At 43.0% G+C, this 14,959-nt stretch overlaps 1 protein-coding gene across 3 annotated transcripts in view; it reads left to right on the top strand.

Moving 5' to 3' along the window:
• Positions 1-14,325, top strand: part of dpf1 (D4, zinc and double PHD fingers family 1) — a 358,128-nt gene extending 343,803 nt beyond the window's left edge. For all 3 annotated transcript variants that reach the window (XM_039768120.1, XM_039768121.1, XM_039768118.1), the window contains one exon: positions 8,564-14,325. In XM_039768120.1, coding sequence (XP_039624054.1) covers positions 8,564-8,634 — 71 coding nt within the window. In that variant the 3' untranslated portion in view covers positions 8,635-14,325. The remainder of the gene's footprint in view (positions 1-8,563) is intronic.
• Positions 14,326-14,959: the final 634 nt, after the last annotated feature.

Raw genomic sequence — 14,959 nt, 5'->3', positions numbered from 1 at the left:
TAGATAGATAGATAGATAGATAGATAGATAGATAGATAGATAGATTCACTTCCCAGGTCCTCCATGTGTGGAGTTTACATGTTCTCCCCGTGTCTGCGTGGGTTTCCTCCCACAATCCAAAGACATGCAGGTTAGGTGGATTGGTGATTCTAAATTGGCCCAAGTGTGTGCTTGGTATGTGTGTGTGTCCTGTGGTGGCTTGGCGCCCTGCCCAGGATTGGTTCCTGCCTTGTGCCCTGTGTTGGCTGGGATTGCCTCCAGCAGACCCCCGTGACCCTGTATTCGGATTCAGCGGGTTAGAAAATGGATGGATGGATGACCTTATGTGTACCTGTAGCGCCATTGCTCTGTATTTGTGTGTGTGAACGACTCTTAACCAGCATTCCTTTCCTCGAGTGTGCTACCGTAAGGCCTGCTTCTCCGAGGCTGTCATTATTTTCAAGACTCCTTTCTCGCCTCCTGTCCGGTTTTATACTTTCTGTCTTTGAAGGCCACTCTCTCTGTGTGGCTCATATCCCCTTTACTCCTCCTCATGCAGCTCACACATCAGTATTTTCTCTTTCGTCGCATCACCAAAGCTAAACTGACAGACTGCTGCTCTGAGGGACTGGACACACAGACCTTGGTGTTTTATTATATGTTTGTCCAGATGTGAGGCGTCCATCTTCTTTATGCTGCCTCCCCAGCTCACCACCGTGTAGAAGAGGGCGCTCGCCACAACCGTCTGTTAGAACATCTGCAGCATCTTATTGCAGATGTTGAAGGACGCCAACCTTCTAAGAAAGTATAGTCTGCTCTGTCCTCTCTTGCACAGAGCATCAGTATTGGCAGTCCAGTCCAATTTATCATCCAGCTGCACTCCCAGGTATTTATAGGTCTTCACCCTCTGCACACAGTCTCTAATAATCACAGGGTCCATGAGGGGCGCGGGCCTCCTAAAATCCACCACCAGCTCCTTGGTTTTGCTGGTGTTCAGGTGTAAGTAGTTTGAGTCGCACCATTTAACAAAGTCCTTGATTAGCTTCCCGTACTCCTCCTCCTGCCCACTCCTGATGCAGCCCACGATAGCAGTGTCATCAGCGAACTTTTGCACATGGCAGGACTCCGAGTTGTATTGGAAGTTCGATGTATGGTGGCTGAACAGGACCGGAGAAAGTACAGTCCCCTGCAGCGCTCCTGTGTTGCTGACCACAATGTCAGACCTACAGTTCCCGAGACGCACATACCGAGGTGTGTCTGTATGATAGTCCATTATCCATGCCACCAGGTATGAATCTACTCCCATCTCTGTCAGCTTGTCCCTAAGGAGCAGAGGTTGGATGGTGTTGCTTATAAAGAATCCTCTGATTTGTACAGTATATGCATGCCCTGCTGGCACTGGCTCACGTTGTGAATGGCAGCCGATACTCAAATCAGACGGTTTCAGGACATGCTATTGGCTCTGCCCCTCCATCACACACTCGGCACATTTTTGCACAGAGCATCATTTGTTACCATCATGGCAGAATGTAACAGTTGAAGAAACGGAACTGCAGAGAGAAAAGTAGGATAACATGCAGACTGACGCTACACAAAATTGGCGAATTGCTGGTGGCCCTGGGATAAAATTGGTAAAAGGCCCTGAGAGATATGCAACCTTACCTCCAGAAAACAGTACCAGGAATCTGAGGTGAAAAGTTTTACTTTCAGTTTACTTGTATTGTAACAAGAAACGTAGTACAGTACTAGGGTGTTGTACCTGTTAGCCATTATGAATGTAGTGAGAAGTCAAGCAAAATGACACCTTTTATTGGCTAACTAGAAAGATTACGACATGCAAGCATCCTGCCTGAAGAAGGGCCCTGAGTTGCCTCTAAAGCTTGCATATTGTAATCTTTCTAGTTAGCCAATAAAAGGTGTCATTTTGCTTGACTTCTCACAACAAGAAATGTTTAAGGCGTGTTTTCTTCATCTGAAACCTTTGTTGCTCCAAAGTGGACCTCTTTGGTAAGTTTTTTTCACCTTTGGACCCCTGCACCATGACTTACGTTTTAAGACACAAGAACAGGCTAGGTTTTAGCTGCAGTCCCTGTCAAAAACACAGAATAATTTAAAAATATTTGCTACCTCTTGACCTTATGTGGGGCGGCACGGTGGCGCGTTGGTGGCGCTGCTGCCTCGCAGTTAGGAGACCCGGGTTCGCTTCCGGTCCTCCCTGCATGGAGTTTGCATGTTCTCCCCGTGTCTGCGTGGGTTTCCTCCCACAATCCAAAGACATGCAGGTTAGGTGGATTGGCGATTCTAAATTGGCCCGAGTGTGTGCTTGGTGTGTGGGTGTGTGTCCTGTGATGGGTTGGCACCCTGCCCAGGATTGGTTCCTGCCTTGTGCCCTGTGTTGGCTGGGATTGGCTCCAGCAGACCCCCGTGACCCTGTATTCGGATTTAGCGGGTTAGAAAATGGATGGATGGAGGACCTTTTGTGTACCTGTAGCGCCATTGCTCTGTATTTGTGTGTGTGAACGACTCTTAACCAGCATTCCTTTCCTCGAGTGTGCTACCGTAAGGCCTGCTTCTCCGAGGCTGTCATTATTTTCAAGACTCCTTTCTCGCCTCCTGTCCGGTTTTATACTTTCTGTCTTTGAAGGCCACTCTCTCTGTGTGGCTCATATCCCCTTTACTCCTCCTCATGCAGCTCACACATCAGTATTTTCTCTTTCGTCGCATCACCAAAGCTAAACTGACAGACTGCTGCTCTGAGGGACTGGACACACAGACCTTGGTGTTTTATTATATAGTACACTAGGGGGCTCTGCCCCCTGCTCGCTTCACTCGCCAACCCCCGGGTGGGCGCTATGCAGTAGGCACTTTGTGGCTCTGCCACTCGCGTATGGGAAAGCGGATGTACAATTTAAACAGATTGTTATTTTCATGGGAATTGTTACATATGCATAATAGAACTAACTATTTTACATTACAGCGAGTAATTAACCGTAGTAAAAAACAGTAAAATTTAATAATTTGAAAGTAAATTAAGCTTCATGTTGCGTTAGAGTTATTCGTTGTGTTATATGTTTTTGTTCTGATTGGCTTTGAAATTAACACACAAATAATTTTTATTTTTTTTTTTTTTTTATTAATTTTATTACAATCCATACAAAGCAATCAAGTTTTTACAAAAAAAAAGAATTGAGTTAAGAACAGATCGATCCTCACCCCTGAGAGAGAGAGCAAGCCAAACGGTGTAAAATTTAAGGCTTGTAAAAATACCTAAATTAATAAATTCTCTGTGCTTTATAAACTTATTTTAAAATATTACTGATTAGATCCTGCCATGTTTTGAAAAAAGTCTGTACGGATCCTCTAACTGAGTATTTGATTTTTTCCAATTTCAAATAATATAACACATCGGTTTCCCACTGACTTAAAGAGGAGAGTTTGGGTTCTTCCAGTTTATCAGAATGAGTCTGCGTGCCAACAGTGTAGTGAATGCAATCACAATTTGTTTGTCCTTCTCCACTTTAAGACCCTCTGGAAGAACCCCAAACACAGCTGTTAATGGGTTAGGAGGGATTGTGAGTCCAAGACTGTCTGAGAGGTAATTAAAAATTTTTGTCCAGAATAATGTTAATTTGGTGCAGGCCCAGAACATGTGACCCAGTGAGGCTGGGGCTTGGTTGCAACGTTCACAGGTTGGATCATGCCCTGGAAATATTTTGGAGAGTTTTAGTCGAGACAGATGTGCTCGATATATAATTTTGAGTTGTATAATTGTATGCTTTGCGCATATGGAGCTTGAGTGAATTCTCTGCATTGCTACTTTCCACTCCTTTTCTGATATATTAATTGAGAGGTCATTTTCCCAGTGTCCCATTGTAAAATGATTTTATATATTGTAGAGATGGAGTCTAATTCCTCAAAATTGAGCAATATTTTTTCCAGCGTGGATAAGGGTGCAAGATGAGGAAAATCTGGAAGGTTCTGTTTAACAAAGTTCCTGATTTGAAGATAGTGAAAGAAATGTGTAGCTGGAATGTTAAATTTGGAATGTAATTGTTTATAGGATGCAAAGACGTTGTCTATATAAAGATCTCTAAGCAAGTTAATTCCTAATTTTTTCCAGATATTAAAAACTGCATATGTTTGTGAAGGTTGAAAGAGGTGGTTCTCTTGCAGGGGTGCCACAGAAAGAAGCTTCTCCGTCTTAAAATGCTTTCTACATTGGTTCCAGATTCTAAGTGAGTGGAGCACAATTGGGTTATTAGTGTATTGCCGATAACGTGTGTTTATTGGAGCGCAGAGCAGGAATACAAAGAAGTACTGCAGGATTTTACTTCTATTGCGGTCCATGCCTGTGTATGTTCTTCTATTTGTGTCCAGGTTCTTATCGCCTGTATATTTGCCGCCCAGTAATAAAACTGGAAGTTAGGTAGAGCCATGCCACCTTCTGCCTTTTGTCTTTGTAGGGTCGCTCTTTTGATGCGTGGATGTTTAGAATTCCAAATAAATGAGGTTATTGTTGAGTCTAATTGCTTAAAGAACGATTTATTAATGTATATTGGTATGTTTTGAAATAAAAAAAGGAGCTTAGGAAGAATATTCATCTTAACAGTGTTAATTCTTCCAGCTAGTGTGAGATGAAGGGTTGACCATCTATGCAAGTCTTGTTTAATTTTTTCCATGCAGACGACGAAATTTTGTTGATAAAGAGCTTTATGTTTACTTGTGATGTTTACCCCGAGGTATTTAAACTGTTCTGCAATGATAAAAGGTAGGGTGTCTAATCTAATATTATATGCTTGAGAAATAATTTTTAAACTTACACCTTTGCTGTAAAACTTCAGTAAAAACAATATTTGGAATGAACTTTTCATTGATATCATATTAAACTTTGTTACAAGTTACATCGTGACAACTCAACGTATAACTGCCCGTGAGTGAATGTTCTTTCTTTCTCTCTAATAAATAAACCAACTTTTTCGAATGTTTGTCCCTGTGATTTGTTAATTGTCATAGCAAAAGCTGTTCTAACGGCAAACTGTAAACGTTTTAATACAAATAGCATATCGAGATCTCCTTTGGTGTCTGATGTTATTCGCGGAAGATGTACTACATTACCTTTCTTGTCGCCTGTTAAAATTTTACATGTCAGAATTGTTTGACCAATTTTGAATACAACTAATCTTATCCTATTAGATAGCCCATCACGCATACATAAATTACAAAATAACATTACGGTACATCCTTCATTCTACAGTAATTCGGCCGGTGGAAGACCGTATAGTGTTAACGGTTGTCGTGATATTGTAAGTCGATGTTTTCATCTTCCGCAACATCACCACCAACTGTCTCAGCATAGTCTATTGATATGCATTTAACCAATTTGCCGTGTAACCGATCAACAATTTTCGTGTTAATTCATTTGACTTCATCGTTTCTCTGTGCTAGGATTGCCCGTGTACTCATTTCTTCTGTTGACAACCCTTGGTGATGAAATTCTTCAATTAGATTTGGACATAATAAGTTTTCTTTTATTGGGAACTTAAAGTGAGGAAAATGTAAAAATTTATAAGAGCTGAGAGCACAGAAACTGTGTCTGACAAAAGCATTCACACGAATGAGAGCTAAAAGAACTGCGGGCGTAGGCCGTTACCCGTAAATAGTTGAGAGAAGGGCGGGACTTGAAAAAAATCTCTTAGCAATAGTTTAGTCTCAAGATTGTCTTTTATAATAAAGAGATTTAGATGCTTCACTTTACAGTAGAACACAATTTTGTTTGACAAATGACTGTGAAGAAATAACTGACTTGAAAAACACCAAATGTTCTTTAAGCATAATCTCCGTTGACGTGCACTCCATACATCAGGAGCGCCGTTTAACCTAAACACCTTATTCACCCTCGTGATGCAGACAGTGACAAGTCCACTAAGTCATAAAGCAGATGTTCCAGTGGCACACCTCCCATTGTGTATTCAAATCTACTATTTTTGCTTTTCATTTATAATACTTTACATTCTTCCTGTGCCTAAATGCTCTCCAGGTCTGCCATTTTACATATTTTGAGTTCAGAGTCAAGCTTGTTATTTATATTCTGATTCAGATCACAGAAGTGAGCTGACAGCCTGCTGTTCACTAAGGCTGTAGTTAGATAGATGAGCCCACACAATTCTGTTTAGACAGTGTAACAGGCCCTAGCCTGAGTGGAGTTACCTAATAGCGTAGTAGGCACGATTCTTTTGAAAAGACGTTGGTTCTATGTACAAACTAACTCGATTTTTTGGATTACCTTTATATCTATAGTAATAAAAGGCAAAGCCCTCACTCACTGACTGACTCACTCATCATTAATTCTCCAACTTCCCGTGTAGGTGGAAGGGTGAAATTTGGCAGGCTCATTCCTTACAGCTTACTTACAAAAGTTGGGCAGGTTTCATTTCGAGATTCTACGCGTAACGGTCATAACTGGAACCTACTTTCGACCATATATATGGCCATAGCCTGCAGCTCGGTCGCCGTGTGAGGTGAAGTTGCGTCCCGCATCATCACGCCTCCCACGTAATTGAGTGCCTGCCCATATAAGGTAAATATTCGTGGGTGAAGGACTGTGCTTATGCAAACGAAGATGAGATGGTCAGGGTGGTGTTTGGCACAAACTCAGCGAAAGTGCGAGAGAAACTTTTAAGTGCCGGGTCTTAGCTAACGTTAAATTAAGCCGTGGACATCGCAAGATCACAGAAGAGAGCGGCTCACGTGAACTGACTGTGAATGCAGTACGTAGAGAACAAGGAAGAGCTCTGAACAAAAAACGCATTACACAATTGAGAAGGCAGCAAAAGAATATGAAGCGAGTGACGCATACCAGCATATTCAAAAGTGCAGCTACTGCGGAAACAAAGCACACGGTGTAAACCGTAAGTTTAAATTAAGTTTATAGACATGCTGCCGCTGACGTTTGTCATGCCTACGACGAATACGATATTCGCGAGATACAAGTTTGATGAGAAGACATGAGGTATAAACGAGACTTTGGATTACTTTGTAACAGAGTTAAACTTGCGGGTTAAGGACTGTGCTTATGCAAACGAATAGAAAAGCAAGGTGTAAAGCTTAACTTTAAATTAAGTTCATAGACACGCTGCCGCTGGCGTTTGTCATGCCTACGACGAATTCGATATTTGCGAGATACAAGTTTACTGAGAGGACGCAGGGTATAAACGAGACTTTTCATCACTTTATAACATAGTTAAAATTGCTGGTGAAGGACTGTGCTTATGCAAACGAAGATGAGATGGTCAGGGATAGACTAGTGTTTGGCACAAACTCAGCGAAAGTGCGACAGAAACTTTTAAGTGCCAGGTCTTAGCTAACATTAAATTAAGCCGTGGACATCGCAAGATCACACAAGAGAGCAGCTCACGTGAATTGACTGTGAATGCAGTACGTAGAGAATAAGGAAGAGCTCCAAAGAGCGCTGAACATAAAACGCATTACACAATTGAGAAGGCAGCAAAAGAATATGAAGCGAGTGACGCATACCAGCATATTCAAAAGTGCAGCTACTGCGGAAACAAAGCATGGTGTAAACCGTAAGTTTAAATCAAGTTTATAGACACGCTGCCGCTGACGTTTGTCATGCCTACGACGAATACGATATTCGCGAGATACAAGTTTGATGAGAAGACATGAGGTATAAACGAGACTTTGGATTACTTTGTAACAGAGTTAAACTTGCGGGTTAAGGACTGTGCTTATGCAAACGAATAGAAAAGCAAGGTGTAAAGCTTAACTTTAAATTAAGTTCATAGACACGCTGCCGCTGGCGTTTGTCATGCCTACGACGAATACGATATTCGCGAGATACAAGTTTACTGAGAGGACCCAGGGTATAAACGAGACTTTTCATCACTTTATAACGGAGTTAAAATTTCTGGTGAAGGACTGTGCTTATGCAAACGAAGATGAGATGGTCAGAGATAGACTAGTGTTTGGCACAAACTCAGCAAAAGTGCGAGAGAAACTTTTAAGTGCCGGGTCTGAGCTAACATTAAATAATTGCTGGTGAAGGACTGTGCTTATGCAAACGAATAGAAAGCAAATGTTACGTTATTTTTAAAATGTTTCCTTTTCTTTTTCATAACTTCTTTAACACACTTCTTCTCCGCTGCGAAGCGCAGGTATTTTGCTAGTAAGGTATATCTATAAAACTAACATGTAATCCTGACTTGGGCCAAGCAAGTTAAAAAACGACTATATATGAGAAGTTGTTGTTAGAGATGTCTGGCTCCATAGGCCCATATAACATGAGGTGCCTAGCATATCTTCCCAAATGTTAGACATCAGTATGGATTCTCCTAACGTCCTTTTGTTATGATGTGAGGGTTTAAGGGTCAACATGCTGACTACCAGCCAATTAACTTGGGTGTCAATTTTTCCTGAACTGGTTTGTTTGCAGCAGAAGTACGTGAACAACCATAACACTGTGATATGGAAATTTAAGTAGAGCCCCGCTCTGCTCCTTTCTTGTGACTTTCTACCAATACATGTCGACTCTTTGATAATTTTTTGTTTTTGGTCTTTTGGTTTGCAGGAAGCTGGAGCTGCCATCTGTGTCTGCGTCAGCTGAAGGAGAAGGCCTCGGCCTACATCACGCTTACCTAAGCCTCCACAGAGGGTCCGCTCTTGGCAAACGGCGGGCTTGGGAACGGAGTTTTTCCCTGCTGGCTCTGCTGGGTCTTACTGCTGGTTTATTTATTTTACCAGTTTGCTTGGATTTTTCTTTTATTTAACTGATTTTTTTGAATGAATGACTTTTGGTTTACTTTTTTGTGCTGCCATAAGAACTGCTCCCCATCGCCCCCTACCTATTGTTAAAGCAACTAATATTTATTAATTTAAAAAAAAAATAGAGAAAAAGAAACATTTTTTGAATATTTACTGATACTTAACTATTAGCTAATAAATGTAGATTTAGGGAACGCGACAGAGCGCCTCCAGCTGTGCCTGTGACGTTTTCTTAGCAGACATCATAAGGAAGGAGGTGTAGTTTTGACAGATCCAGTAAAGGATCAGCTAGACTCGTGCTAACCTGCCATATGTGAACATGCCGTGCGATTGCTGCCAGTCATCATGTGGCGCCTTTCTTAATGATTACTCAACCTGGTAATTGACAGTTTTACTGAAATGAGAAGGAGTGACGGGCACGCGCTTAACTAAAGGTCCGTACAGCCGGACTGCGCTCCTTACGCGGTTCACAACCTCAAAGAAAACGACCCAAGCACAGCTGAACGACCTTTCAGTTTCCCCCGTGTTTCTTATCTCGATAACATGCAGTACCGTTCTGAGAGAATGAGGCAGGGGTTTGGGGTAATGTGGCTCTAGCTTAGTTTGCACCTCTGTCCTTCTGGACGTTTCCAGTGGTCTGATCTTGAAATTCTCATCATGGTGGTCATAAAATGTTTTGTTTTGTTTTATTAATTATCATTTGGATTTGTTTCCTGATATGTTGTCTTGTGACCTTCACACTGGCAATCGAGCTGGCAAGCAGACATTCTGGCGTAGACGGCAAAATGAGGTGAACAACGGGGGGAGTCCGACAATGGGAGTAAGGCAAGGGGGCCTTGTCGGTGCTGAACTGCTCTGTAAAGCTTTATTGTCATTTTATTTTCAACATTTTGAGCACACCGGTGCCCTCGATAGGCCGGCTCTTACCTTCCTATTGTTTTATTTATTTATTTATTTTTTGCTCAAATTGATCCAAGCCTCCCACCTCCACCTGAATAGTAACTAGGAATTTTGAAACCTCCGTCTGATTGACGCCTGCATTGTGATTACTTTGTTTATCTGGCAAATGTGCAGCTGCTGACCTGTAAAGTTACCCGTCAGGAATGGGGCACCCGCTGAGCTTCTGTATGAGACGGACCGGGGCACTTGGAAACTATGGGCACAGGAATTCTGAGCCTGGATGGTACTTTGGGATGGGGTGGGCTATAAACAGGAGCTCAGCTCACCTGTAAGTGGCCCGCTTATAAAAATATGGAGATGGCTCTGCTGAACCTGTGAAGCCCTTGGGCACAGAGTTTAGTGTTAACAGGCACCAACGAGTCTTCTAGCTTCATATTAATAACAAATTAAGGCCATTGTTCAGTTTCACCCTGGTGACCCACTTGAGAGATTCTAAGCGAGCCGCATTGCCTGCCTGTGGTCTGCTTTCTAAAATACAGAAACAAGTATCCTGCTGTTATAAAGCAGAGGTCCCACTAAGGTGGGCAACAATATTGTACAAATTCCCCCCACTGACCCACTTGCTGACCCCCAGTGGTCCATTTGTTAAAATATTTAAAATAGCTACATTTTACCTGTGACAGTTCAGTATTAAAATGCCCTCTAATTTAGGAATATTAATAAAATAGGAAAACTGTAAATTCCCCACTTGGGTGACCATAAAGGAGCCACTTTACCTGCTGGTGGTCCACTTGCAACAGTATGGAAACAAATGTCCTGCTCTTCTGAAGCATCTTCATATAATGTTCAGTGATTTAATACACTAAGGTATCTAACGATTGAATCATATTTAATACATAAATTAAATGTTCTGTTTGCCCCCACTGACTCACTGGGTGACCCTAAGTGGGCTGCATCACCTACCAGTGATCTGCTTGCAAAAATAAGTGCCCAGCTGCTGTACAGGATGTTGTGTTTCAGCAACAACAAAACAGTAACAAAGCAAAAAGAAATGAAAAGCCGCAGCTGACTGCACTAGGCCAGGGTCTCACCCCAGGCAGCCTAGCCCCAAACTCAAATAGCAGGCTTTCCAGCCCAAAATGGGATCCGTTTTTTCTTTTTTCTTCATATAGCCAAAAACTGACATTCAGGGGAGAGGATAACAGAAAACCTCTGTGGGGTAAAAACAGTTCAGTATTAAAAGGTGCTAAGTTGTCTTCTAAGTTAAGATTATTGATAAATTAAGAATATTGTTCAGTTTTCCCCAAGTAATTCATTTGGGTAACCCCTTAGCAAGTTGTGTCACCAGTCAGTGGTCCACCCAGCTTATCCATCCTATTTGCCCAAAATAACACCAAGTTGAAGATTAGCTTCTACTTCTGGAACACATTTGGATTGGGCTCTCTACAAGAGTAACTGCACAACTTTAAAAAGCTTGTTCACTTCATCATTGGTGACCCACAGTGCAACTGGGGAAGTCATAAGTCTCGAACCCTGGCCATGAGTGGGCCATGACCCTCCAAGAGGGACAGAGTTCACAAACTCAGTTGTGGTGAAAAGTATCCATCAATATAATGCACTTGTACGCCAGGGCAGTACTGGGTCTTCAATTTTTTCTACAGCTGTTCTTCTTCTGTGGCAGGATGATTGTACAATATACATCTTTATTATGAAAAAAGTCCAGTAGTTTAATCACACAAGTTTTCATTTATTGTGGGCTTTCTGAATCCAACACCGGGCCAAAGTCATACAACACACCTATTGTCTGGTAATTGTCCCGTAGCACATTTCACTTCAATCCGATGCTTCTGGCAGCCATCAACAAGCTTCTGGCAGATTCCTAGTTGGGTTTTTGGCCACCGTTCTTGGAGGAAACCAAATTTGATGGTTTCCTGGCTTGGACCTGACTTGTAAGCAGAGTCCACATTATTTCAGAAGGGTTGAGGTCAGGACTTTGAGAAGGCCATTCCAAATGCTTCATGTTAGCCTGCTTTATCCACCTCAAAATGGCTTTGATGTGTGTTTAGGGTCATTGACCTGTTGGAACGCCCAGTTGTGTCCAAGTTTCAACCTTCTAGCTAATCTGAGGTTTTGCTGATGAATTTTATGCTAATCCACCTTCTTCATTATTCCATCCACATTGTGCCATACCCAAGCTCCAATAGCAGCAAGGCAGATCCAGGGCATGATCGTACCACCACCATGCTTAGCAGCTGACACAGTGTTTTTGGGGTTGAATGCGTCACCTTTAATCCTCCAAATATACCTCTGCTCACTGTGGCCAAACAACACAATCTTCATCTCAGCTGAACTTAAACCTCTCCTCCAGAAGGCTTTTCCTTTACCTGAAGGTGTTGATTATGGAGTAGGAGCTTCTTTCTTGGAATGGAGCTTCTCGGCCCACAGTGATGTAAAACTAGTGGACAGTGACACTCTGGGCCAGCTTTTACACCCCTACGCAGACTCGGCTACAAGCGTTTCAAAGAGACATCCAAATTAGAACTCTTCTTTAAGATCTGCGTTTAACTCTGTAACAGAAATCGACAAAGGGTAGGACCCCCATTGGTGATCGGCACCCTCACAATCGAATATGAAACCGATAAACGGTTACCCCTTGAAAATCTGCACCCTCACGCACAATCACATATGAAATCAATGAACGGTTACCCCTTGGAGATGCGCCCTGTGATCGCACATGGAATCAGGTCTTGGTCATTTTTTACAAATCAGCGCCCTCACAACTCGATATGAAATCGACATTTGCTCTTTGAAGATCGATGCCCTCACGGTCGCATATGAAATTGGCATGGGGGTGGTGTTCCTTAGACATAGATAGATAGATAGATAGATAGATAGATAGATAGATAGATAGATAGATAGATAGATAGATAGATAGATAGATAGATACTTTATTAATCCCAAGGGGAAATTGGTGCCATCGCAGTCTTTTTGACGCCTCCATGGCTATGGCACACCTAGGCTGGTTCCTACTCAGCCTATGCCTAGAGCCAGCCCTGGTGTCACTTATGTACCTGCAGCTGCCAGTTCATGGCACACACGTTTCTTGGTGGTTCTTGAATTGCATTTGACCATCTGGCCATCATTTTCTTCTTCCAGACCTTGGCAGAGTGATTGCCCCTACAAATAACTTTGTGGTCTCGACACAGACAGACGCAGGCAAGTCTCTGCAAACAAAGGCTTTTTATTTTGCTGTGGGAAACTCTTCCCTAATTGTTTCCCACCACCAAAGCACAGTACAGTCAAAGCGCACAGCACATCATCTCTTTTTGTCTTTCACTTCAGCACCTCTCTCTGCCTCCACTTCTCCCAGCAAGCGTTCTCTTCTCCCCACCAACTCCACCTCCTGGAACCGCAGCAGTGGGCTTCTTTTATGTGACACCTGGGAGTACTTCTGGTGGCCCGTTAGCATAGTCCAGAAGAACTTCTGAGTGAGGTGGGAACCCAGCAAAGTAGGGCATCCCCAGAACCCAACAGGGCTGAGTCCACAAACCCTCTGGTCCCAGCAAGCCGTGTGGGAATCCAGAGTGCTGCAGCAACCCAAGGGGGCTACCATCTATTGATTCCGGGGGAGATAATGTCCAATGCATGCTGTCTCCCCCAGTCCTGCCGTTACAAGGGCGTCCCAGCTGGGTAAGGGTGCCACAACGTGTTGCTTGATCTGATGATCTTGGAATCTGAAGCTGTTTAGAAGTGGCTCCAGGAGACCTCAGAGGACCTTTACTGACTTGTGTAAATCTGCTGTCCTCTTTCTCAAGTCTGCACTGAGCTCCTTTGACTTTCCCATTGTAATGAGTGTTGGTCAATCCAATGGGTGCCATCAAACGGGCAACACAGAGAAGCTACCAGCTGGAGTCAATCATGGTCACTAACGGTGACACATTTTGGAACCTTTGTTGACCCCCGTATGTACGTCTGTGACCCTGTGATGGTTTCGGTAACTTGTGCGCTGCACTCCTGATTTGTTTTTCTGTAACAATGACGTACAGTATGTTGCACAGTCATCCTGCCACTTTACAGCACATCGGTATGTTAATCAATCAGCCTTTCATAAGGTTAGGGTTGAGCAAGCAAGCGCACAAAGTGACCAGTAAAATAAAATGAATCAGAATACTTTATTAATCCCAAAGGAAATGACTGAGGCTACAACTGCACGGATAAACAAAGGCACAAGTAACACGGACAGCAAATATTCAAATCAGCATATAAAGTAAAATAAAATGTAAATATCAAAATACACTACAATAAATCCTCACTCGCTATGCTCCACAGGTATGCGGTGAATTAAATATAATAAATACGATACATCAGAGTCTCTTACCAAATCCTTAGCTTACTATACAGAACAGCACACTGAGCAGGAAGTAATATTGCGCATACAGATGAAATATATTTAAGAAAAAAAATACAAAATAAAGTGACAAACACTACAGACAGCTGCTGCCTTCAACAGCCCACAGGAAGGAGGGCTTTACAGGGGTGGGGTGACCCCTGAGGCAGCAGATGATGGTGGACTTGTGACTGTGCCACCACTCAGGAGGTCAGGCTGTACCCCCGGTCCATGAGTGGTCCACAGTTCTTCATTCCAAGCTTTAAAATGGAACGAAGCCCCACAGGCCTCTAAGGGGAAGGGGGTTGAGGTTCATAACCTCAAACGTCCAGAACTGCCAGCTGGAGCCCCAGGTCCGGTATTGTGCCACATGCCCAGAGCCCGGCTCATAAGAGATGGCAGGAATGCAACTGGCTGCCCACCACTGCTTGGCACATGAAGCACAGGGTGGGAGGGGAGTTCATGTGTTTAGATTTCACCCTGAGGATCCTGCCAATCACAAAGCTCAGTTTTAATTAATTGTTCAATTCAATAAATTTAAGATTGCTGTAAAAATATGAGGAACAGGGACCATTGCACCACTTCCCCTGCTCCCTCAGCTTAGTCCAACAGTCCGTCCGTCAAGACCTGAGCCAAGCATGGAGGAAACCTGCAAACATCCACATGTGAGGCTCACTGTGATCACAATTAATAAAAAAATCAATTTAAAAACAGCAGCTTTATAAAAATTGCTGTTTTTATGAAGTAATGAAAATCAATGTGAAAGTCAAGCTGTGTAGTAAAACTAGGAAGCCCAGGACATGACCCCGCCCCAGTGTAGCCCCGCCCCTGCACCACCGATGTGGGAGGAGCCTGAGGCTGACAGGCAGCGTGTCATTTACAAAAAAGAAAGAGAAAGCACACAGTTTGCAGTCA

The sequence above is a fragment of the Polypterus senegalus genome, chromosome 11, assembly GCF_016835505.1.
Source record: "Polypterus senegalus isolate Bchr_013 chromosome 11, ASM1683550v1, whole genome shotgun sequence".
Classification (NCBI taxonomy): Eukaryota; Metazoa; Chordata; class Cladistia; order Polypteriformes; family Polypteridae; genus Polypterus; species Polypterus senegalus.
The sequence above is the reverse complement of the archived record's forward strand: the minus strand, read 5'-3'. Positions and strand labels throughout refer to the sequence as shown.